Source organism: Ursus arctos, unplaced genomic scaffold (genome assembly GCF_023065955.2).
Source record: "Ursus arctos isolate Adak ecotype North America unplaced genomic scaffold, UrsArc2.0 scaffold_2, whole genome shotgun sequence".
Taxonomy (NCBI): Eukaryota; Metazoa; Chordata; class Mammalia; order Carnivora; family Ursidae; genus Ursus; species Ursus arctos.
The window spans coordinates 50605504-50632439 of NW_026622874.1; the positions used below are offsets into that span (position 1 = coordinate 50605504).

Sequence of the window (26936 nt, forward strand, 5' to 3'; positions counted from 1 at the left end):
ATGCTAATATCTTTAGTGACATTGTTGCTGAGACCAGATTGGACATCGCCCCCCCCCCCTTTTTTTTGGACTTGCAGTTTTATTTACTTGTTTTAATTATTTTAATTCAATTAATTAACATATAATGTATTACTGGTTTCAGAGGCACAGGTCTGTGATTGATCAATCTTACATAATACCCAGTGCTCATTACCTCACATACTCTCCTTAATGTCCATCACCCAGTTACCATTCCTCTACCTCCCTCCCCTCCAGCAACCCTCAGTTTGTTTCCTATGAAGAGGCTTTTAAGGTTTTTCTCCCTCTGGTTTCCTCTTGTTTTATATTTTCCTCCCTTCCCTGATGATCCTCTGTTTTGTTTCTTAAATTCCACATCTGAGTGAGATCAAATGATAATTCTTTCTCTGATTGACTTATTTCACTTAGCATAATACCCTCTAGTTCCATCCGCATCAGTGTAAATGGCAAGATTTCATTTTTTGATGGCTGAATAATATTCCATTGTATATATAGGCCACCTCTTCTTTATGGCATCTTCTTGGCACACTGTGGGTATGAGATAAAAAACATTAGAAAACGCTTTCATATATAGTGCAGAAAATTATGCTTGTCATATGTAATTTTAAATGTTTTCTTCCTCTTGTTTGAAAAAAAGAAAAAAATGGGTGGGGGTGAGGCTCCAATCCCTTTGCCCAGAGATTTCAAATTATTAAACCTACCCCAAACTGCTGATTTTAATTGAAATTGCTAATACAACTTTAAGCTGACCTGTGTAATTTTCTAAGTAACACAAAATTTGAGTTATTTGGCAAACAATTTGCTGAATAATCAGTAAACATGAAAGATCATAAATTATAGTGACCTTATTTGGAATTAATTTGATAGCCTCCAGAACACAGTGGTTTTTTTGTTTTTTTTATTTCTTTTTTTTGGGCAGTGGATCCTGTAGCCTTCAGTTTGCCATTTACTGGACTTGGCTTTTATTTATTTGGCCAAGTCAGTTTCCTTTGACTGTTGTAATCTGTTCCTCAGTTTTTGTTAAGATTCTGGTAAGATATATACTTGGGAAAATTTGCCATGGTTTCTTGAATTAACTACTTGGATACTTTCTTAATCTGATTAATGGGCACAGGGACTGCTTTAAAGCAGTCATATAATGCTAAATAATGAATGTGGAGAAAACCAGAGGCTTCTTAGGCTCTTTTCTGTGTGAGGACACATGGCGGTGGCAAGAGAGTAAAAAAATGCATAGGTAGTCTGTTACAGTAGGCTGGGATAAAGTTGTCTCCAGAATTGATGCTAGTAAGACAGTTTGGACTTGATCAAATGACAGTTAACCTCAGAACCATGAGATACTTGTGGAGCGGTTTTTGAATGAATGAATGTAACAGAAGCTCAGAAAGATAATATAGGATAGAATATTTGGAAAAGCCATTAAGGAGAAGGTAAAACCTGAGTGGTATCAAGAAAATGGTTGGAATTTGGATTATTGGACATGAGGAGGTTGCTCAAGTGGAGATAAAGATATTGAAATGGTAGTAAGCACAAATTGTCCAGGGTATTGAAGTGTTGTCTTATTAGATGAGAAAACATTCGTGTTGGAGAGGTGAAACAGGACCCAAAGGTAATTTTGAATGTTATGTTGAGAAGTTTGGATTTGTTGTGATGGGCTTATTGTCGATTCTTCAGCAGATGGGCATGCTGGAAAGTAGTGTTTTAAGAAGCACTATATATCAGTGAGTTAATTATTTGATTTTGTTGAGAGCTCTTTGAATAATCTTAACTCTGAATTGAAAGTGGCAAAATTTTAAATTAGTAAATATACATAATTGATGTAGCTCTAGCTGTGCAACAACTTGTAAATTATTAGCCGGCATATGAAGGCAGGTTAATGAACATTGAAATTTCAAATCCTGTCCTCTTTTATAATACCAGATAATTTTTAATTGCAGATTTAGTACCTCAAGACAAACTCTTATGTGGATTCCAGATTCTTTTTTTTCCAGGTATTTCATATAATTTTTTAATACCATCTTTTAAAAACTTGATCATTAAAAGAATAATTTCCTTTTTCCAGTTAATGTTTTTATTTCTTGGATAAAAAAATGTTAACTCTTAAAATAGAATTAAAAAATTTTTATTTTACTTTGGAGATAGGATGATTCATTTGTATTGGTCTTTGATGTTTGATAAAGAATTAGTGCATTTTATTCATACTCAGATTTTAAGAACTAACTCTGGTTTATTGTTCATATCTTCTAGTTTGCTGAGTGGAAGAATTTCAACACTTCGAGATGAAACTGGTGCTGTGAGTATAATATGTTGATACATGTTTCTAAATTGAATCAACTAATGCTTATAACCATTATTTTATAGTGACTCTAAGAAAACAGACAGGAAAGCTAATCTTTTAATAACCACTAATGAAAGTGACATATATGTACTTAAAAAGTGTTTTATTTTTTCTTGTATATAGTTTTTCTATAGTTAATAGAAGGGAACTCTAAGTGGAATACTGAATATAGCAATTTAAGTATTTATGATTAGAGGGTTTCAAGGATATGAGCTTACATTGTCAGGAGAGGAAATAGTTTTAATCAGTAATTAAAACTTTAACAATAAATAAATGAATATAAATACTAAAACATTTTGATATTGAGTTAGAATGGTAAGGTATTTAAATTAGTAAAGTCCTACAATTTCTTTATGTTGGAGAATAACCTTAAGAACTTGTGTAGCAATGGCAAAATGAGGAAAGAAGAGAACTACTAGGTTTTATTACAAAAATACTGCTTTGTATGTTTAAAAAGCAGTTATGATGTATGCAATATTGTATGTAAAGTAAATGGATAGTACTTACAAAACCAAAAAAAAAAGAAGCTTTCTGTTTGAGGCAACAAACTGGTCAAAGGTATTTATTTGCAGTGATGGAATGTGCAGATGAAATAAGACAGCAAAAGCAGGTGTGTCCATATGAGATTATAAAAAAGACATTATTAATAAGATTCTCCACTGGTCTCTGGTGTTTCTCCAACTTCTCATTGTTTCTAATGAAAACAAAAGCAAGAATTTATGAAGCTAGAACAACCTCATTCATTGTATAAACATAATAAGAGTATAAAGAGCTTTACTGTAAGCGATCCATCCCCTGTCTAGTTAACTAACCTAAGCTTTAAAGGGTGCTCAGTTTTATGGTCCAAACTTTTATAATTGATTCAAAATAGGGTTGGTATACATTCCTATAGAAAGTTATATATTTCATATTTTCTGAAGCATTTTATTTTCTCAGTATATATTCTGTGGTTTTAAGAAATGTTTTTTTCATCATCCCCCATCCCTAGCTTTTGAGGAAATTGAGATAATAGGATGTGAAGGTGTTGTGTGAATAGTATTCTTTTCCAGGCTTTTTCTTTTTCTTTCTTTCTTTTTTTTTTTTTTTTTAAGATTTTATTTGAGAGAGAGGGAAAGCGAGCTGGAGTGGGGGTGGGGTGGGGGGGAAGAAGGAAGAAGCAGGACTCCCTGCTGAGGAGGGAGTCCCACTTGGGGCTCAATCCCGGGACCCTGAGATCATGACCTCTGAGCCAAAAGCAGATGCGTAACTGACTGAGCCGCCCAGTTGCCCCTTTTTTCCAGTTTTGACAGCAGTGTGCAGTTTTACTTTTTTTTTTTTTTTTAAAGATTTTATTTATTTGACAGAGAGTGAGACAGCGAGAGAGGGAACACAAGCAGGGGGAGTGGGAGAGGGAGAAGCAGGCTTCCCGCTGAGCAGGGAGCCCGATGTGGGGCTCAATCCAAGGACCCTGGGATCACGCACTGAGCAGAAAGTAGACGCTTAACGACTGAGCCACCCAGACACCCCAATGTGCAGTTTTACCTTTGATTACCCCTGTGCGTGTTATAAAAGTACATTATTGTTTTAATGATTCACATACGAATCACAAATTATGTAAGTCACAATCACTGTCACCAATAATTAATGATAATGTAAGAAGGTATTATTTATGTATCATGTTCTTGAAGTATTTACTGAATTTCTAGCATATTTCAGATAAAAATTTTCCCTCAGGTGTCACTTTTACCAAAGATATCAATAAATAGATGCCATTTTTCCTACAAATTAAAATATTATCAATATAATAATAGGTTTTTGTGGTGGGTAGACTGTACGACATTAAATGCTCACAGTTAAAGCTGCATTCCAGTTTTAGAAACTTCAAATTTAAGAGTGGAATCAAGTAAATATAGTATTTGAATAATTCAGTGTTCGTTCCCTAAGTTTGTGTTACACATATTAATGTTAGTTTATAATTTGAAAATAAAACAATTCTTAAATGAAACAATTCCTCATTTACAGATATTTATTGATCGAGATCCAGCAGCATTTGCACCCATTTTAAATTTTCTTCGGACAAAAGAACTAGATTTACGGTAAGAAATGCATCCTTTTAAAGTAAATTCTAATTGATAGGTATGTATTTTTTGGTATATTTTGTGGAGAGAAGGGTGTCCCCCCCCCAAATTATTTTTGCTTGAAAGTTTCCTCCAAATTAAACTCACAGATAGAGGCCACCATCCTATCCTCTCTCTTCCTCTAGACTACTCCCATCAGCTTCCTAACCAGTTTCCTGCCTTCTGCATTCCTCTGATTGGTTTTCCACAGTGTAGCCAACATTACCTTCTAAAAATATAAATCTAATCTGGGTTGCTACTCTGCTTAAAAGTCTTATTGAATATGTTCTCGGATTAATGGCTAGGGATTTTGGACTTTATTGTTTCTTAAGGTGCTATGATCTTGCCCCTGCTTAATTTCTCTTGCTTTGACAGTTTCACCACTTTCTGGTCTTGGCTTAATCCTGACTTCTTCAGTGATCTCTGTTGTGTCTATCTAATATAGGTCTTCATAGTTTCCTATCCTGCTACTACCACAGCATTCCTTACACATATTCCTTTTTCAGTAGTCTCTCTCCTGTTCGACTTTAAATTCCAACAGGGTGAGCACTGTACTATATATTCTGAGGATCTAACATGGGTTTTTGTAGATAAACAAATGACCACTTAAACTACTACTTTAACTTTGCCATAGTCTGGAATTCCAACCAAGAACTTACAATTAATTTGTATTTTATTATTCTTTTATTCTGTATATTCCCAGTGAACTAACTTTCTTTCTTTCTTTCTTTCTTTCTTTCTTTCTTTCTTTCTTTCTTTCTTTCTTTCTTTCTTTCTTCCTCCCTCCCTCCCTCCCTCCCTCCCTCCTTCTTTCTTTCTCTTTCTTTCTTTCTTTCTTTCTTTCTTTCTTTCTTTCTTTCTTAAGGTTTTATTTATTTATTTTAGAGAGAGAGAGTGAGAGAGAGAATGATCAGGGAGAGCAGCAGTGGGAGAGGGAGAAGCCGACTCCCCACTGAGTAGTGAGCCCCATGCAGGGCTTGATCCCGGGATGCAGGGATGCTGGGATCATGACCTGAGCCGAAGGCAAAACCTTAACAATTGAGCTACCCAGGCTCCCCTCCCGGTGAACTTTCACTGAGGATCTCTTTATACTTTTTTAGATACAGCTTTTAAAATTCTAATTGTTTAGGGGCGACTGGCTGGCTCAGTTGGTAGAGCATGTGACTCTTGATCTCAGGGTTGTGAGTTCAAGCCCCACATTGGGTGTGGAGATTACTTAAAAATAAAATCTTTTAAAAAAAATTAAAAAAAATTCAAGTTGTTTATTTGACCTGCTTCTTTATAATACTATATAATTTTTGGCTTATATTCGCTGGAATATGAGTTCCTTAAAGGTGACAACAATTTTTTGGTTTAGTTTGTTTCCTGGGATTTTTCCAGTATTAAAAGAGTGCATATAGTAGCTTTTCAACAGATACTTATTGAATGAATAAAAGAGTTCGTTGGAGCCTTTTGTTTTCTGGTCTAGATGGAGGTGGCAGATAAGTTACTAACAACTTACTTCTTGAGTAAAGTTATTTTGACCCCTAGCATTTGATTAAAGAAGCCTAAATTTACTTCTAGTCAGTGTCCTTGTTGATTTATCCACAGTTAGGTAACTCAGGAAAGGCAGAATTAGTTGGAATTAAATATCTGTATTTATTGAGTGTTCTACTTGTAAATTGCTGCTTATTTCATTTAAAGAGGCCTAGCAAATTAAGATTTTCTGAGTAGTACCTTTCGAAAGAAGATGGGAAGGATTTTAAAAATACTGTGTTCTAATTCTCTACCTTCCATAAAATTCTTGTGTTGCCCTTATCACACTGTTAAAATTACCGTATTTGTTTTCTTGTCCTCCTTGGGAGATTGGAGTTCCTCAAGAACTGTTGTATTCTGCGCCACCTTGTAATTAGCCAGTACTACTGTGAACATAAGTGGTTTTGAAATAGAATAAGAAAGGTTTAACTATTTTTGCATTAAACCAGTCACAACCAATTTGACAAATAAAAGCAATTTAACATTAAAGTTGCATATGTTTATTAAATACGGGTATTTTTTTTTTTCTTTAAAGACTCTCTTTTAGAGCAGTTTTTGGTTTACAACAAAATTGAGAGTAAAATACGGAGATCTCCCCATATACCTCCTGCTCCTGCTCCTACACATGCATAGCCTCCCCCCATTATCAGCGTCACTCACCAGAATGGTACATTTTTTTTTCTTTTACTAAGGATGAACCTACAGTGACACATCATAACCACACAAAACTCATAGTTTATATTATAGTTAACTCAAGGTGTTGTGCATTCTGTGGGTTTAGACAAGTGTATGATGATCCATGTCCATCATTTTAATATCGTGCAGTCTTTTCACTACTCTAAAAATCTTTTGTGCTCTGCTTGTTGATCCCCACTCCGTGCAACTGCTGATCTTTTTATTATCTCCATAATTTTGCCTTTTCCAGAATGTCATATGCTGGGAATAATACAGTGTGTTGACTTCTCACATTGTCTTTTCTTTCACCAATACCACACTGTTTTGATTACTATAGCTTTATGGTAAATCTTATAGTTGGGTACTGGCAGTCCTCCAGCTTTATTCTCCTGTTTGGTCTTTTGACTCTGCATATAAACTTTAGAATCAGTTTGTTATTATCCATAAAATAACTTGCTAGAGTTTTGATGAGGATTTAATTGAATTTTAGATGAAGTTGGGAGGAACTGACATCTTAATACTGAGTCTTCCAATCCATGAACATGGAATACCTTTCCATTTATTTAGTTCTTTGATTTTTGTTCATTAGAGTTATGTAGTTTGCTTTATGTAGATCTTACATATTTTTTGTTAGATTTATACCTATTTATTTATTTGGTGCTAACATAAATGGTATTGTGTTCTTAATTTTTAAATTCCATTGTTATTATTGGTATATAGCAATTGACTTTTTTATACTAATCTTGTATCCTGCAACCTTGCTATAATCATTTATTAGTTCCAGGAGATTTTTGTATATTTTGGGGGGGATTTTCTACATAGATAATCATGTCTTCTGTGAATAATCGTTGTATGTCTTCATTCCAGTCTGTGTACCTTTATTTCACTTTCTTGCCTTATGGCATTGTTGAGAATTTTTGCATCAGTGTTCATGAGAGATACTAGTCTGTAGTTTTCTTGTAATGTCTTTGGTTTTGGTATTAGGGTAATGCCTCATAAAACGAGTTAGAAAGTATTCCCTTGTTTCTTTCTTCTGAAAAAGATTATAGAGAATTGGTATGATTTTGTCCTTAAATATTTGGTAGAATTCACAGGTGAATCCTTCTGGATGTGTTGCTTTCTGTTTTGGAAGATTATTAATTATTGATTCAGTCCCTTTAGTAGATATAGGCCTACTCAGATTGTCTCTTTTCTTGGCATGAGTTTTGGCAGATTGTGTCTTTCAAGGAATTGGTCCAGGTCCATGTCATCTAGGTTATTAAATTTGTGGGAATAGAGTTGTTCATAGTATTCCTTTATTGTCCTTTTAATTCCATGAGATCTGTAGTGATTCTGCCCAGGCAATATTTTTTAAGTAAGGGCAAATTACAACTAAAACCTAAAATGAATTATTAGTATTGTAAACTCTTAATCTTCTGTTCTTTTTACTGTTTGTTTTCGTATTACTTAATTGTACTATAACATCTTCTGGTTAGCCTAGGCCTTTCTAAAGGTAGTTTTTTTTCCCCCTCCTTTTACTTTATATTTTGCTTTTATTTTTGTTCTAATGAGAAGAGAACCATTTATCTGAATTTCTTTGTTCAACAAATATTTATTACTAATTATTATATACAAACACTGCATGAGGGATACAAAATTAGAAGTAGATCATGCTTGTAGGGAGTTTCACAGTGTAATTGGGGAGCTTAAAATACATTTAGAAATGATTATTATGAAAACAGAAAAGCAGTTAATGCCATACAAGAATGATTTCTACTCTTGTTTACCTTATTAGGTACTTCTTGATAATTTACTTATACTAGCCCTTTGAAGCCCTCATCTCTCAGTCACCCAATTCATCTACAGAGGAATGGTGTTTAAGTAAGGAAATACTTTTGTTGGCATGCAGTTTTTTTATTTAGACCTCTTAAAATGACTAAAGATCTTAGGAGAAAAGTAAGTTTTAAAGCCTTATGACTTTGTTCACATTAAGAACCTAGTACTTTTTCCTTCTGCTTCAGATGATCATCCAAGTTGCCGCTGCTGGAGGATATATATCATTTATTTGGTTTTTTTTGTAGGGGAGTGAGTATTAATGTTCTCAGGCATGAAGCAGAATTTTATGGAATCACTCCATTAGGTATGTGTCGTCCTGATATTTTGTATTTATGACTTGACCTTTTGTGTAGCAAACTTGCCTAATGAAATATATTTTATACCAGGTCCTATTTTGTTGATGAGCTAGTTCAGTGTGCTTACTTTTTGTGGTTTTTCACAGTAAATAGATGTTGTCCACTGATTTAACTTAAACATTTCCCTTATCCTCTTTAACTAGAGAAAATAAAAATGGAGTACTGTTTTTCTGTTTGCATGTACTCTTGACAAGTTTGCTTTGAAATGTTTTTAGTAAGAAGGCTTCTCTTATGTGAAGAATTGGAGCGCTCATCTTGTGGCAGTGTCCTTTTTCATGGTTACTTGCCTCCACCAGGTACTTCTACTTTATTTAGTCTTTAAAAAAATTTTTTTAAAGATTTTATTTATTTATTCGACAGAGATAGAGACAGCCAGCGAGAGAGGGAACACAAGCAGGGGGAGTGGGAGAGAAAGAAGCAGGCTCATAGCGGAAGAGCCTGATGTGGGGCTTGATCCCATAACGCCGGGATCACGCCCTGAGCCGAAGGCAGACGCCTAACTGCTGTGCCACCCAGGCGCCCCTAAAAAAATGTTTTTTTAATCAGTAAACAAGTACAAACATATATATAGGAAAATCTCTTTTGATTATCGAGTTTCTCTCGTATAAATATACTGGAAATGTTGCGAACTTTAATTTAAACAGGAGTAATACTGTATGTTAGAGCAGGGATGTGCCAGACTTTTTCTTTTCTGTAAAAGGCCAGACAGGCTTGTGAGCTACAAGATCTGTGTGGCAACCACTCAATTCTGCCATACACTCCACGGACATGAGTAGATAGGACCAGTACAGCTTTACTGACATAAACAGCCATGGCCCGTAGTTTGCCAACCTCAGTGGTAGAGCACTGGTTGTCAGTCATTTGTCCTTTCTGTAGAACCCCAGGAGCTCTGCAGAAGTAGGTCAGTGTACAGGAGAGAGGCAGGTGAAGCGTGTGTCATCCCTGCCCGCACCTCGGTCAGTTAGGAAAGTTCTGCCTTTACAATTGTGTTAAGATGGGATTCTGAGCAAGATTTCCTTCCAAAAAAGACTCCCCTGTCAAAAGGCATTTGACAGTCAGCTGTAAAGAAGTTTCCATGAGTAAGTTGTACCTCACACAAAGCAACGGTACTATAAATGTAAACACTGATGATAGACTGAATGAATTAATGGTTGACTTCCCTAACCTAGAGCTAGATAGAAATGGAATATAATATGATAAATCTTAATTTTATTTTTCACATATGACATGATAAATATCAGAAATCTGTTGAAAGTATTTAATTCATTTTCATTTTATTGTTTTTATAATTAAATTATTTGCAGTAAATTGCTACATTGGAAGATATGTTTTGGCTATGTTGAAATTCACGTTTGTATATTTCTTTGTTACAGTGTGAAATTTTAAATTTTTGGTAGGTGGAACTTAGAAATAAATTTATCTTATTATTTCTTTTTATAGGCATTCCTAGTCGTAAAATAAACAACACGACTAGGTCCTCTGCTGGTTCTAGGAATGGACTGAATTCCACAGAAGGTGAAGCTCGGGGAAATGGAGCGCCTGCTCTCTCTGGAACTGGAGAAGAGACTGTTAGGCTAGGTAGGCAAAGACCACAGAAATAGAGAAAAATGCATATGTTTTTAGTTCTGAGTGACACTGAGTATTTTTTAAAAATGTAATCTTTGCCTCAACTTTCTTTTTAACATTTATATCTTGAAAAGTCTCATTGAACATAATCTGCTCTCAACTTTTAGGGATTGGCAAAATTGTTATGTAAGGACAGATAGTAAACATTTTCGGCTCTGTCAGAACTGTTCACCTCTGCCATTGCAGCATGGAAACAGCCAAGGACAGCATGTGAACAAATATGCATGTCTATGTTTCAGCAAAACTTTATTGATCCCAATAGGCAGAAGACTAGAATCAGCCCATGGGCCATAGTTTACTAGCCCCTGCTTTAGAATATAAAATATTTGTTTTTCTAAAACCAACAGGATTTCCTGTGGATCCCCGAAAGGTGCTAATAGTCGCTGGCCATCACAACTGGATTGTAGCTGCATATGCCCATTTTGCTGTGTGTTATAGGTACTGTATAATTAATAATTGTTTGCTTGTGGAGAGGGAGTAGTTTTTAATAATTGTGATTTTATATTTATAGACTTAAGAGTTGCTAGTCATATTTTTTTCTGCATATTTTACCCATTTCTGTATCTCTTGACTAGATTTAGTTTGTTTTTATTTTTGTATGTAATTTGGTAGGTATTACTGATAGCCTTTGTCTATATCCCACTTGGTATCAACTGTGACATAACTGAGGTATCTTGAAGTTATTTCTTTTTGCTTATTATATACAGCTTCTGAATCATATAATTGTTGTATTAAATGGCTAGGCAGTATTATTAATGTGAGCCCTGTGATTTTCTGTCTATAATGATTTCAGTCCTTTGTACTCTATAGTTGGGGGTAGTAAGAGTCTACATTGGTCATGACTACCAAATAGTTGGGAGTGAGGTAGAGAAGCAAGACAGTTGTGGGCAGAAGTGATATAGTTTAATACCTATAATGTGTGAGACTTACACGAAGGTAGTTTGATTTTATTAATTCTTGCATTCTCAGAACTAAAAGAGAATGAGGAAGAGTGTAGACCAGTGATTCTGTTTTTTAAATTGGGGAAGGGGTAGGATTCTTAGTTCAGAATCACTGTAGACAATGCTACTGATGACAGAGAATGGTGTAGAAGCACATATAAATGGTCGTGATATTCTAGCTTAGACTATGATCCCACTTAATTGCTGAAAAGTAAAAGAATGTATAAACATTTTATCACTTTTGAGTTTAGATAAGAAAAATAGCCACAATAGGTTAAACATATTTAAAATGTCTTCTAAAGTTTACAGATATATTTTAAAGAATCCCAAATATATTTTTTTAATCTAATAAGTTTTTGATAGGTTTGCCATGTTTGTGAAAGAGCCTTTTGTAATGGTCATCTTTGCTTTATAGTTTTATTGCAGTAGGGATTCAGTGCAGACTTTTCATTTTGAGAGCATTCTATGTTTTTATTTTAATTAGTAAATCCTATGGAAATGACTTCGGGTGATATCTTTGGGGGACGACTTTCATGGGAAGCAAGACCGATTTGAAAGAAGGATTTTTTTTTTAGGAAGTATTTTGAACTTAACCTATGGATCTAAATTGAGAAAACTGTTTAAGACTTTACTTTTTAATTTGCTTAAATATTATCTACACATTTTTATTGATAAGGAATTACAGAGGAGTTATGAAACAATTATAATAAGCTATCCAGGTATAACTTACATTATTACTCAGCAGTGCTGAAGATTGCTACTTGCCAAACAGAGACATGCGGTATTGCACAAAATTTTACTCACTGAGTGACAAATACAAGAAGGATGTTGTTTTATTTTCCATTTTTTGCGTTTGCTTTTGACCATGACCTTTCTTTGCTTTCACTGGATGTCATTGATGACAGTCTAATATGGATAGTGACAAAGGAAAACAATTGAGGATATATTACATTTCCTCATGTACAGTTAAATCATTTAACACAGTGGCAGTAAAAAGATTTCAAAAGAAATAGTCAAATTATTTTAATAGTGTAATCTTTTCCACAAGTTGTTTTTCCACAGCTTTTTATATTAATAAATTTAAAACCCTAAAAAATGAAATAGGACATGGAACCCCTATATGTTCTCACCTAGATTCACTAATTTTCTACATTCTCAGGTTTTACTTTTATGTATCTTTATTAATGAAGAGTAGTTGTTTCCTTTTTTTTAATATATATTTATTTATTTACTTAGAGAGAGAGAGAGAGTGAGCTTGAGAGGGAGGGGCAGAGGGAGAGGGAAGTCTCCAGAGGACTCCATGCTGAGCACAGAGCCCAACCCCACACGGGGTCCACATCAGGACGCTGAGATTATGACCTGAGCCAAAACCAAGAGTGAGTCGCTTAATCTACTGTGCCACCCAGGCGCCCCAGAGAGTGGTTGTAAATTGCTGCCCTCTTGGAGCTTTGCATTTCTTTTTAGATCTTTAATCCACGTAGAATTTACTTTGGTTTATGGTGTGTGATTTAGGAATCTATTTCTTTTCTTCCATGTGGGTAGTAGCTAATTATGTTCTGATTACTTTTCATATAAATTGTCCTTTTGCATTGAATTTGAAAGCCCTCCTTTATTTTGCTTTATGTTTATATGTATACTTGGATCTAATTTGAGACTCCTGCTTTTCTGATATATTTTGTCTATTCCCATACAATTTGGCATACAGTATGTTTGTAGTAAGTTTCAAAATGTTGGTCATGACTCCTCACTATATTTTTTTTGAGATTATAATGTAGAAGATAATCCTATTCTTTGCATCGCTGTGCTGATTTCATAGTGTTGGTTCAGTGGGCAGGAGTAAGGAGATGGAATGCTGTTCAGAGCTCATTCTGTCTTGTTTTACATATTTTCAGTTTTGTATTGTATGGGAAATCATAAAGCATATATATTTTTTTATCTTTGTATTTAATTTTAACTTAAAAACAAAAGTAAGTATCATGTCAGTTGAGTTAGATTTTCTAATTGTTATAATCACTTTCAAATATGTTGTCCTGATTCTCTTACGCTTTTTGGCATCTCTTTATAATATCCTAATTTTTATAAAGACAACTCAGAAGTAGGATCTCTGTAAAAGATTAGATCACATACAATTTTATTATATTTCTAAATTAATGATCACAAACTCACATCTTTCACCTCATTAAATCAATACAGCATCTCTTTATTGAACACTGTTGCGAGCCTGGTATATGTTTGCGTCCATGTAGCAGTGTATTGTCATTATTCTTGAGGTGCTGGCAATCCCTGCTTTATGCCCAGTTTGGCAGTTCCTAAGAGGGTCTATATTTCGTATCTCAATGTTTGTAAATGTTTAGAGTTTAGTAAATGATTATTTCTATTTGTCTGTCATAACACATGATCCCATCTGGTGGCCAAAGTGGGTAATTGCAGACCGTATAATGCTTAGGAAAAATTGTACATTTTCTTAAAAAGAATTATACAATTTCTATGTATTCCTTTGAAGTTAAGGAAACCATTAGTTATTGAAATTAATAAGAAGGCCAAATTGCATATTTTTGTGAATTATGATTGTATTAATTTAGCATACATTTTTTTTTTAATGGTTTTTTATTATATTATGTTAGTCACCATACAGTACATCCCCGGTTTCCAATGTAAGGCTCGATGATTCATTAGTTGCGTATAACACCCAGTGCACCATGCTTTAGCATACATTTTTAAACAAAATGAAGCTAAAGTGATTCCATTTAGGTCTTCAGGTAACCATCATTTATGAATACTGAAGTTTGTTTTTTGTGATGAATATGTCAGGTGGTTTATAAATAAGTACTTATTTTCCTCGTGTGTGTTTATTTCTCTTAAGGTAAGGCAAGTAAAAGCTTTACAATTTTGTTTGCATATTTGTTTGGTGTAACTTTAAAAATAGATACTCCGTAGTTAAAGTTTATGTCATTCATTGTTGTGATTGCATAACTCTAAGTTCTAAATGTATGAAGGCTGTGGCTATATAGTCACACAGAATACACGTCTGAAAGACTTAAATTCAGATAAAGCAGAAAAAATTATTAAAAATTTATTGGTATGTTTATCAGAAATAGTAAAACATTTATATTCACCTAACTGCAAATCTGAACTCTGGTAGACCTTTATTTATGGGGAATGAATAGGCTCATGAAATTTTTTCATTTAGGAAGAAGCCTTTAAAATCTAAGGGTTTCCAAAATCCTACATTATATTCATTTGATTGTCCAAGATACTGGAATGCATAATGGTATACCAGATTATTCCTTTATCTTGGTTTACCTGGGTAGACTATTCACCCCTATCAACTGAAGTACCAAAAAATAGTAGGTTGATTGCTGATAGTTTCAGTTAATAACTGAATAACTGATTAATTAACTGAAAGGAATAATAATTATCCTAAAATTCTGATTTTTGTTGACCATTCCTATCCATAGATAATGATAGTAGTGCTTTTCTGTGTAGAAAAGTGAAAGATCTAACTTTTTTTTTTTTAAGCTGTTAAAACCTTTTTCAAATTTGAAGGACTTTTCTGAACTTTTCCTTGGAGCAATACAGAACTCTGGTCTCTTTTTAAGTGGTTTTTATGGCCTAGGTATGTAAATATAAAATAGCTTAGGATAACGTTCTGGCTTTGTAGAGGAAATATATTGGCAAAATTTCATATTTAATAAATATAGCTATGATTAAATTTTTTGGTACATTCCTTTGTATTTGCTTAATTGCTGCTGAGTCTAACTATGTTTCCATTCTTACTTAACAGAATCAAAGAGTCTTCAGGATGGCAACAAGTGTTTACAAGCCCATATTTGGATTGGACTATTGAACGAGTAGCTTTAAATGCAAAAGTGGTTGGAGGTCCACATGGAGACAAAGACAAAATGGTTGCTGTTGCCTCAGAGAGTAGCATCATCTTATGGAGTGTCCAAGACGGAGGGAGTGGAAGTGAAATTGGTAGGGAAAACCTTGTTTATGCTGCATTTTGCTGGTTTATGTAATATTCTGAAGTTTAAGAGGGATTGCCCATCTTTATAAGAACTGACCTGGGGGCGCCTGGGTAGCACAGTCGTTAAAGCGTCTGCCTTCGGCTCAGGGCGTGATCCCGGCGTTCTGGGATCGAGTCCCACATCGGGCTCCTCTGCTGGGAGCCTGCTTCTTCCTCTCTCACTCGCCTGCTGTGTTCCCTCTCTCGCTGGCTGTCTCTCTGTCACATAAATAAATAAAATCTTTAAAAAAAAAAAAAAAATAACTGACCTGGACTGTTACTTAGGAGAGCTGCTATATCACCTTTCCAAGGTTCAGTGATAATAGGACCACTCAGTATGAGAGAAAAGATCTGGTAAAGAGGGGGTAAAAACTGGTGTTTTAGGAGAGGCGGTAGGAGGCGGTAGAATCTTTTTACCAATATGCTCCAGCTGAAACCTGGCTACTTTATGAGAATGTGCTTTTCCTGGATCCTAGTTAGTGAGGACTGCTTTCTCTTCAATTCCTTATACTACAGGGCCTGAAGATAGGGTAAATAACTTTCTTCCTTTTCCTCATTTGTTGCTTCTATACCAGAAATTCTCAGAACTTAATTACTTTGTAATTAATCTCCCAACTACTTTGTACTCTTAAAACATCATTCAGGACTATTAAGAGAGTTTGCTTGTGTAGGTTATATCTGTTGTTACTTATCACAATGGGAATTAAGACTGAAATTTTTATAAATAAGTATTAATTAGTTTTAAAATAGCAGTAATAAACCGATTGCACGGTAACATGAAAAACATTTTAATGAAAAATAGCTTTGTTTTCCAAAAACATTTGTGAGAAGAGTGGCATTGGTTTACAGTTTAGTAAATCTCTTTAATATTTTATTGAGTCTGATGCCTGTTTGTGCATTGAGTGTGCTGCATTATGTTTTTTGGATGAACTTTATGAAGAAAATTTGGCTTTACACAGATATGTAGTTGAAAAAACATTTTTGTACTTTTCAGATAACCATAGATATTCTTTTTTGCTACTCTTCTAAACATTTGAAATCATAGCAGTGAATTTTGCATACTCTGTTAAATTAAAATTCATCAGTCTATTTTATACTTTGAATGGATCTTTTATCCATGCATGATTTTGTGACATCACGCATTAGTCATTTGGAAAATGTTGGTTTACTGAGTTACATAGATCTTCCAAATGTTGATATCTTTCATTGTACAATATCCAAAAAAACCCCCCAAAATCACACTTCTTACTATAACTGCTGACCACATTCCTAAACTCTTATGTATTGGGAAACCATCACGTTCATTGTGGCAGATAAAAGTTTTTCAGAATTCTAAATTGCACTTGAAACATTGAATTTTTATCATTGAAATAACCAGCTTACTTTGTTCAGTTTTGAGGAAGATCTACCAAATACTCAAATCTGAGCTAGAATAGTTTGTCATCCTTTCAAATAAAAAATGGTTTCTGTGAAAAGAATAGCTAGGTTAGTCTCAGCTCCAGCATTCGAGAAGATGCTTTTCCTTGACACATAGTACTTAGTCACACAGAATATTAAGAATACATACTAAATTAAGATTTAGTATTTACTCAATTAAGATTTAGTCAGTACAAATTTTTATACACATTGCTTCATCAAGGACATTCTGAAGTTAAACTGGTCTTTTTTTCTTTCTTTGAGAGTGTGTGGCAGAGAAGAATTGAATGATTGCTGGTAGTTTGGTGCCCCTCCTTTCGTTTGTGCTAAGGTGCCTGCCATTTTCACCCACATTGCTTTGCAGCATCAGTGCAGATGTCCACACGGATGATTTAGGGTAAAGCGTGAGAGTCATAAAAGTGTTTTGTTTTTTTTTTTTGACTCTTTTATTATTTTTTTTTAAAGATTTTATTTATTCGACAGAGATAGAGAAAGCCAGCGAGAGAGGGAACACAAGCAGGGGGAGTGGGAGAGGTAGAAGCAGGCTCATAGCAGAGGAGCCTGATGTGGGGCTCCATCCCACAACGCCAGGATCACGCCCTGAGCCGAAGGCAGACGCTTAACCGCTGTGCCACCCAGGCGCCCCGAGAGTCATAAAAGTTTTGAACACTTTGAATATTTCAACACCACATGTGTTTGTGGCCAGACATTCACACACAAGATCTTTAATGCTTGGTTGGTGCTGATGCCAGATTAATAGAAGCAAAATACCAGGGTCAGCTACAACTGTATATTCATCTGTTTGTAGGACAAAAATGTAGTCCTGTTGACAAGGTGGCACGTCTGCCAAATCTTTAATTCAGGGAGTGGCAGCATGGTGATTTGTTGTACTGACTTTTGATCTCGCAGGCATTCGGCTTTGTCACGTCTTCAAGGTTTTCTTGGCCTCTAGGCAGCTGTGCGCACCCCTCCAGCCGGTGCGGTGTCGTAACTTACCCTGTAAGGTGTTTCAGTGTCTTTTTCATTCCCAGTGTGAAATTCTGTAACAGTTTCTGGGTTTTAAAGACTTTTTCACATCTTCATCTAAAATGTTTTATTTTCTTTAAAGTCTGAATATTTTGGTCTCCGTGAAACCACAACTGGCATTACAGTAGTAGTCAAAAGTGTCCTGTTGCATGGGCACAAATAAGGCAAGTGATCAACATCTGTAAAGTTGAGGCAAAGATAATTTTTGTTGTTTCTGATATTTATTTCCTGTTTGGCTCAGTGTTGGCCCAGTCGCCCTTCCATGTCATATAGGTATTTGTAAGCGCCGTTAGGCTTCGATGGTGCAGTTGTGGGTCGAGCAGGCACATGCTCTAATTTTTTCATTTTGAAGCCAAAAATCATCAATAAGTAGATGAAAATGTATTAGAATAAATTTATTTTAGAATATTTTAACAGTTTCAGATTAATGTTAAAAATTTATGAAAGTTGGGGCACCTGGGTGGCTCAGTCGGTTAAGCATGTCTTTGGCTCAGGTCATGATCCCAGGGTCCTGGGATCGAGTCCAGCATCGTGCTTTCTGCTTAGTGGGGAGTCTTGCTTCTCTCTCTGCCTCTGCCTGCAGCTCCCACTGCTTCTGCTCCCTCTCTGTCAAATAAATAAGTAATATCTTAAAAAAAAAAGAACTTAATGGAAGTTTCTAGAGCATTTTTAATAGTAGTATTGCAAAACACAGCAAAATGTACTTATTTCTTATTGTGTTTCTTTGGAGGCTTAAGGAAAGTTTGAATTTTAAAATAATTTATTGGACAAAAATGTGGTTGCAGAGATTATAGCAGCTAAAACCAGAGACAGCCAGTAAGACCATAGTGGAAGTTTTTAGAACAAACTAAGTTAGTCTTGGGGAAACTTACAAAGTTAGTTATATCCTAAAGCTACCAACATAGACAATTCTAGAAAACATAAGAATAAATACATAGATTCTATTAGCTGTCATAATGATGACCCCATCATGTCATGTAGCATCTGGAAGACTGCTCTGTACACGCTTGAGATAATGAGAGCAAAAAAGGTAAATAATTCTTTAATATTACATAAAATAGTCTTGACCTCTTAGACTTCTAGAACGAGCTTCAGAGACCCACAGAGACTCACATACCACACTTTGAGAATTATTGTTCTATTTTCTTTCCCTTTTCTCCCAAGTTCCCAGCCAACCTCCCTCCCCAAATTTCAAATCTCATGCCATCTGGATTTGTACTTTGTATAGTCTTCAGCTTCTTCTGGGTCACTATCCTTTATTCTGTTGAAGTTACCAGCTCTGGTTCCCCAGCTCAAAAACTTCTGTAACTCCACTGGAATCTTTACTTATCACTTCCCTTTTTATCAGGTTTAGATTCTTGTCTTTACATTCACACTAGCACAGAGCCTCAATTTTTTTGCACCACTCTCTTTGCTGTTTTCACCTTGAAAAACCCCAACCCTGGCCAAGTCCACCTTTCCACCTGAGTAATTAAATATGACTAGGGAAAAGAAGTGCATACATGCACATACACACAAAACAATACCTAGTCTCAATTTATGACCTCTATCCTCAAGTGGGCCTTTAAAAGCTATCCAGAAATCCTATTGCATTATTCTTGTCTGTTCTGTCACTCTCCTAAATGACTGTTTCCACTGTTTTCCTTTTCTTTAGACTTCCAACACTTTGTCATTCTCATTGAGAAAATAGAGAAAATCATATCCTATGTGGCCATCTGTGTGTATCTGTGCCCATATACTCTATTGCTCTGTTGGTTACTGTGATTAAATTGTCTCTGCTTTAATCTAAGGGCAACTCCTTGTATTTAGTTGTAGACTAAATCCTGTTTGCTTTCACGTATGCAAGGACATTGTTCCAGTAACTTTCTTCTCTCTCCTTCATTTTAAAAACTTCTCACTCTCTTTGGGTCATTTCCACCAGCACACAACCGTGCTGTAATTCTGTGTTAAGAATAACAGCAAGAACTACACTCTTCAGTTTTTGCTCTGTGTTTCTGTTTTCCTAAAGCAGAAGATAGGAGTTACCTGATCTTGTTTCTGTGTCCTCTTCTTCGGTTCTTTTTTTTTTTTTTTTTTTTAAAGATTTTATTTATTTATTCGACAGAGAGAGAGACAGCCAGCGAGAGAGGGAACACAAGCAGGGGGAGTGGGAGAGGAAGAAGCAGGCTCCCAGTGGAAGAGCCTGATGTGGGGCTCGATCCCAGAACGCCGGGATCATGCCCTGAGCCGAAGGCAGACGCTTAACCGCTGTGCCACCCAGGCACCCCTCTTCGGTTCTTTTTTGAAGTTGCTGTAATCATTCTTTTGCCCCCACCACTTCATAAAACTACTCTTGTTAGTATTACCTGTGGTCTGTACTCTGCTAAATCCTATGATCAATTCCTAGTCTCATCTTATTAAAACTTTAGAGCTGTCACTTGATACATTTGATATAGTTAATGATTCTTTTTGAGGACTTTATTTCTTTGGCTTCCAGGATACCCTGTAATCCTGATTTTTATCCTACCTCTTTGTTTCTTCTAGTTCCTTTTGTTAGTTCTTTCTCCTTTGACTGATTTCAAAATGTTGGAGTGCCCCAGAGTTCAGTCCTTGGGTTTCATCTTTCCTCTGTATTTATTCTGATCTCATGGACTCTGATGTGTGCTGATGACTTGCATGTTCATGTATCTAATCTGGACCCTTCCTCTGAACTTCAGAATTGTGTTTGTGTGAGGGGTCCCTAAGAGCAGTTCAGGTTCGGTGATTTGCTAGGAGGACTCACAGGATTCAGCAAGAGCTACTTAGAGTTATGATTTATTACAACAAAAACATACAAAGCAAAATCAGCAGAAAGATACATGGCGTGAAGTCTAGTGGAAACCAGGTATAAGCTTTCAAGAGTTCTCTTCCAGTGGTGTCTTAAAGGACATGCTTAATTTCCCCAGCAATGAATTGTAACAATACCTGTGTAGTGGCTGCCAGAGAAGCTCATTAGAGTTGGTGCCCAGGTTTATTACTGGAGGCTCATCACATAGGCGCCCTCTGCCTAGCACATACTAAGAGTCCAGATTTCCAAAAGGAGAGCAGGTATTCAGCGTAAACCTCGTTGTATACACAGTTGAGGTTTTTTGTCACCATGGATTAGATTTTCCTTGTCTAGAATTTCATGAGTGGAATTACGTAGTATGTATTCTTTTGTGTCTGGCTTTCATTTAACATAGTGTTTCTGAGATTCCTCCCTATTGTTGTATGTTATCAGTGGTCTGTTCCTTTTTATTGCTGAGTAATATTCCATTGAAAGCATGCCAGAATTTGTTTATCCGTTTATCTTTTGAGGGACGTTAGGTTTATTTCCAATTCAGAGGTGTTATGATTTCAAGAAAAAGTCTTTCTCTGGACATGTTTTCTCTCTTTGTTTTCTGGATATGTTTTCTCAAGGTAGATACCTGGCAGTGGAATTTTTGGATCATATGAAAAGTTTATGCTTAATGTTATAAGAAACTTACAAACTGGTTTCCAAAGCAGTTGTGCTATTTTACATTTCTGCTAACAGTGTATGGGATGAATGTGCAGTGATTTTAACGGTAGTTTTAATTACATTTCCCTGTTGATTAATGATACTGAGCATCTTTTCATGTACTTATTGACCATTTGTATTATTTCCTTTGGGAAATGTCTTTAAGTCATTGTTCTCTTTTTATGAGTTTGTCATCCTATTATTGATATGTCTTTATATATTCCAGATTAGAGGTTTGCAACCAGGGATAATATTATCCCTTAGGGGGCATGTGGAAATGTCTGGAGACATTTTTGATTGACACAGCTAAGGAAGTTCTCAGTGTTGTGTCTCTCTGTCTTCCTCCCTCCCTCTCTCACTTTCCCACTCCACTCCAAGGCTTATCCCTCTCTCTTCTTTTGGGATTCAGTTTTCTATTAGACCACTTGATATTGGCCTTAAGATCACTGAAGCACTGTCTTGTTATTGTTTTCCATTTCTTTACTCCTCATTCTTTAGGTAAATTTTTTGATCTGTCTTTAATGTTTTTTACCTAATTTCTTCAGTATTCACTCTGTAGTTAAGCCCATCTAGTGAGTTTTTTGTTTGTGATATAGGACTTTTAAGCTCTAAACTCTCAATTCCGTTTTAGTTTTTTTCTCTGCTGAGATTTCTTATCTTTTTACTCATTATGGTCTGCTTTTTATTAAATATAACATGTTCATTATAGCTGTTTCATTATTTTTTTACTTTAATTCCAATATCTGGATCATGTCATAGTTCTATTTTGGGTCACATTTTTCTGCTTTACATGTCTAGGAAGTTTTGATTATATGCTGGACATACACATGATACATTATGTAGGGAGCTTGGGATGTTGTCTTCCTTTAAAGTATGTGAATTTTGTCCAGGTGAATTTTGTCCTGGGAGGATCTTGATCCTGCTGGGCTTGTTGTTATGCTTTGTTAAGAGGAGGTGGCCTCCCTCTGCTTAATTTTTTATTTTAGGGCTTGGCTCCTTTTCAAGGGTGTGGTCCTTATTCCTAAAGTGTTGCATTTTTGGAGTCTTTACTGAGGAATGTCTGAGGTGTTCAGCAAGGGTTCTCCACTCTCACTGAGCTGAAACTACTGGCGTCTACCTGTGTAAACTCTGTTATTGCCACTCATCGCTCAGTCCTGTGACAGCCTCTCTCTTCTATTTTGGGGGGATGCTTCTCCTGCCCAGGTGCAGTCCGGTGTCTGCCAAGGTATAGGAAACCCTCGGGGTATGTCGAAATGTCTGGAGACATTTTTGATGTCCCCTGTGCAGCTTCTGCCATCCCCACTCCATCCTGGTGCAGGTGCCGCCTTCCTTCTAACTTGCTCGCAAGTTCTAGCCACCTTGGCAGCTGTGCGCTCTGATCTCCGTCTCTTCCATTCAGGGAGAGCATCAGTCTGCACTTGAGTTTCACCTCTCTGTGGGTGAATGCAGGACCTCTCGTGGCTGTTTCCCATCTTTCAGTCTTCTGCTGCCTGTTGTCCAATGTCTAAAACAGCTGCCTCATGTATTTGGGCCAGTTTGTTGTTGTTGCCCCCTAAGGAATAATCTGATGCTGTTTTTAGCCCATCATGGCTGGCAGCGGAAGTCCTCCCTAACAACTTTAGGAAAAAAGTTTTAATGTTAAAATTTTCAAATTATGATACACTGGTAATTATACAGAGAGAAAATAAGTGGTGATTTCTCCCCCCCCCTTTTTTCAAGTAGCTACTTGTAACATACCCGTAAGTGAAGGAGATTTTGTGCCCTGCTTTGTTTTCAAAGGCTCGTGAGGTAGGCAGCTATATTATGAGATGGTACATAGTAATTTGTTCACATCCAGTAAAAGAAACCATTTATTATTACAAATGTTCTTCCCAACTTGACAACACCAGCCAAAGAAAATTGCTGGGGCTGGTATGTCCATGATAGAGCTCCTCCAGAGGTTGAGCTCCTTTCATTATAACTTGTGTGAGGCAGTGCTGCAGGATTGCTGCTATAAGCAGTATTCTGCTGAAGGGTCCCCGAAGACAGGAACCTGTCATTACTTATACTGTGTCTTCCCTGTGGATAGTGGCCAAGATTGTTGAGCCTAAGTAGGAGGGACACTTTAAATTTCTTGAGATCATTCAGAATGTCTTCCTTGATTTCCCAGAACCTCATCCTTCTCTAGAGTAATGTTAGATGTTAGTTGGTTTTCTTGTTTTTATTTCTGCCTTTCACGTGGACCATAGTCCTGAATATAGTTGGTTTCACATGTTCTGAACCATTGTTTGGCATCAAAATTAAAAGACTTCTTAAAATTGTGTGTGAAATGATGATTTTCTGCTCTGAGGTGGCAAGTTTATTTCTCAGCCAATCTGGTCAAAGAGTTTATTAGCGTTTTGTGTGTGTTGTGTATTATTTTTTTCTTTTGCTGGTTTTTTTTTTGTTTGTTTTGTTTTGTTTTGGTTAACTAGTTGGGCTGAGATGGTGTATTCATGTGTATAAATGCACATTTATATATAAATTGAAAATATATATAGAAAACATTCTTAGCAATTCTAACCTATTTTTTTCCCCCCTTTTTGCCCAGTGTATATCAGTTTTCCTCCTGCTAGGGGCCTGGGTTTTTCAAGATTGTTTAAGAATTTTCTTTTCTTTTTTTTTTTTAGATTTTTTTTTTTTTTTTTTTGTGATTTTATTTTTAAGAAATCCTACACCCAACATGGGCCTCGAACTCAAAACCGCGATATCAAGAGTCACGCTCCGCTGACTGAGCCAGCTGGCGCTCTGGTTAAGAATTTTCAAAGTGTTTTTTATTGCTGCTGGTTTTGTCTTATATGTAGTAAAGTTCTGAATGGAAAGAGAAATACGCTACACTGGTGTAAGAGTCAAAAGAAATCACTTATCTTTTCTGGCTTATGCTTTTAATATATGCTGCACTTGGAATTAATTGGTTTGTTCCTTCCCATGAGTCTTCAAAGCCTTATGCGTCATGTTTTACTATTATATATTGTCCAGAAACAACTGTGAAGGGCCATAATGCCATACCAAGGTGACCCTAGAATTCTCTCCTTTAAATATTCTTGGGTCTTTTGCTATTAATGTGGGATATTTGCTTCTTAAAACCTCCTTCACTTACATTCGTCTTCTCTTTCTTCGATTCCCTGGGCTTGCCCATTCCCGACCCCCCATTTGATGAACTATTCACCTTTTAAAAAAACTCAACTCAGATGGCTTCTTTTCTAAGAAATATCCTCAAACCCATTTTTCTTATCCCCCTTTACTCCTCTGGATGTTGCTTGACCTTGTGCATCCTTCAGCTATTGTTGGATTATGTTATAATTGGTTATTTGCATTTTTTTCTCTTCTAAACCGTAAGTCCCTAGTAATATCCTGTTTTCTCATGTTGTTTAATCCCATAGCCTAGTATAATGCCTTTGGAATGAATTAAATTGAGATCTGCAGTGTTGGGAAACAAGGAGTTTAAAATAATTTCTGAGTAAAGGCCTGAATGTTTGTATTTTTATTAAGCTTTCTTGCTGCTTTATTTTCTATCTGTGTGTGTGTGTCCAGATTTCTAGAAACATTCTAGATAGTTGAGGCTGCCCAATATGTGTCTTCAGATCAGTGGTTCCCAGATACCCAGTTCATTAGCAAGCTGTAGCTAAATCGCCTATAGATTTCATAAAAATGTAGTGGGTTTTCGATTGAGCAGGCCTGGGAAGAATCTTAGGATTCTTTTTCTTTTGCTCGCTGTAAATCTACCCGGTTATTTTGATGGTCACCCAAGTGTGGGAACCAAAGCTTCAGATAATAAGGTGCTTTATCAGCGTGAGATTCTTGAGGGCAGATTTTATCTGTGTTAGGAGTTGTGCAAGCTGCTTAAGAGCTTACTGGAGTTTCTTACTTTTGGTCCCCAAAGTGTCTAGCATATAACTTATGGAAATGAAAACAAGTTTAAATTAGTCACCTTCACAATGTTTCTAATCTGGATTTTGATTAATTCTAAAGATAGTGACTGTTTAACCTCTTTATTTTTTATTATCATTTAAGGAGTGTTCAGCCTTGGCGTTCCTGTAGATGCTCTCTTCTTTATTGGTAACCAGTTGGTGGCTACGAGTCATACAGGGAAAGTGGGAGTGTGGAATGCTGTCACTCAGCACTGGCAGGTTAGTTTTAACTAAAGCATATTACGGAAATGAAAGTGTTTCTGAAACTCGTGCTGATTGTGTATTTGCTTTATTTTTGTGAAAGCATAGTGTCTGTTTTACTTATTTTTTACTGAGGTATAATTGACATACATTATTATGAGTTTCAGGTGTACAGCATAATTTGATAATCTGTGTATATTGCAAAATGATCACAATAAGTCTAGTTAACATCTTTCACCATATTCAGTTAGATGGTTTTTTCTTTCTTGTAATGAGAATTTTTGAGATTTACTCTCTTAGCAACTTTCAGATACACAATACAATATTAACTATAGTTGGCATGCTGGACATTACATCCCCGTGACTTATAAAAACTGGAAGCTTGTACCTTTTTTTTTTTTTTTAAATAGGCTCCATACCCAGTGTGGGGCTTGAGCTCACGACCCTGAGATCAAGAGTCCCATGCTCTCGGCAGTGAGCCAGCTGGGCACCGACTTTTTTTTTTTTTTTTTTTTTTTTGGTGGGGGGGATGTTTGTATCTTTTGACTCCCTTCACCCATTTGCCCACCCTCCACCCCCTGCCTCTGGCAACTACCAGTCTGTTTTATCTATTGGTTGGTTTTTGTTTTGTTTTGTTTTGTTTGCTCTTTTGTTTTATGTTCCACATAAGTGAGATCACAGGAATTTGTCTTCCTTTGTCTGATTTATTTCATTAGGCATAATGCCCTCAGGGTCTATCCATATTATTGTAAATGACATGATTTCTTTCCATTTTTTTGTGGTTGAACAGTATTCCATTGTAGATATATACTACATGTTCTTTATCTCTTCATCCATTGATGGACACTTAGGCTGTTTCCTTATCTTGGGTATTTGAAATAGTGCTGCAGTGAACATGGGCGTGCAGATATCTTTTTGAGTCAGTGTTTTCGTTTACTTCAGATACATATCCAGAAGTAGCCTTGCTGGATCATGTAGTAATTCTATTTTTAATCTTTTGTGAAACCTCCTTACTATCTTCCATAGTGGCTATACCAGTTTACCTTCTCCAACGATGCATGAGGGGCCCCCTTTTCTCCACATCCTTGCCAACACTTGTTATTTCTTATATTTTTGATAATAGCTATTCTAACAGATGTGAGGTGATAACTCATTGTGGTTTAGATTTGCATTTCCCTGGTGATGAGTGATGTTGAGCATGTTTTCATGCACCTGTTGGCCATCTGTGTATCTTTGGAGAAATGTCTACTCAGATCCTCTGCCCATTTTTTTGTTTCTGTTTTTGGTTACACAGAATATTGTATATATTTTAGTGGTAATTTACTTCTAGATACAGATTTGATTATGTTTTCAAGAATTTTACATTACTTAGGAAAATGAGAATTTACACTGTGGTTTGACATTTCTTCATTTCTTTGAAATGTTTTAAGTTCAATGCTTTGGGAATAGTAGTCCAGGCAGACTTCGTTTCCTGAGTGAAGCGCA

General features: G+C 35.9%; 1 protein-coding gene across 4 annotated transcripts in view; it reads left to right on the plus strand.

The window, feature by feature from the left end:
• KCTD3 (potassium channel tetramerization domain containing 3) overlaps positions 1-26936 on the plus strand; it is a 52178-nt gene that overhangs the window by 2795 nt on the left and 22447 nt on the right. For 2 of the 4 annotated variants that reach the window (XM_026517349.4, XM_026517348.4), the window contains exons 2-10: positions 1953-2006; positions 2263-2308; positions 4355-4428; positions 8700-8758; positions 9026-9106; positions 10251-10388; positions 10784-10874; positions 15162-15352; positions 25354-25469. In XM_026517349.4, the coding sequence (XP_026373134.1) occupies positions 1953-2006; positions 2263-2308; positions 4355-4428; positions 8700-8758; positions 9026-9106; positions 10251-10388; positions 10784-10874; positions 15162-15352; positions 25354-25469 (850 nt within the window). Of the gene's footprint in view, positions 1-1952; positions 2007-2262; positions 2309-4354; positions 4429-8473; positions 8500-8699; positions 8759-9025; positions 9107-10250; positions 10389-10783; positions 10875-15161; positions 15353-25353; positions 25470-26936 lie in introns of those variants that run through there. The other 2 variants (XM_057315190.1, XM_044390653.3) reach the window with 2 other exon arrangements.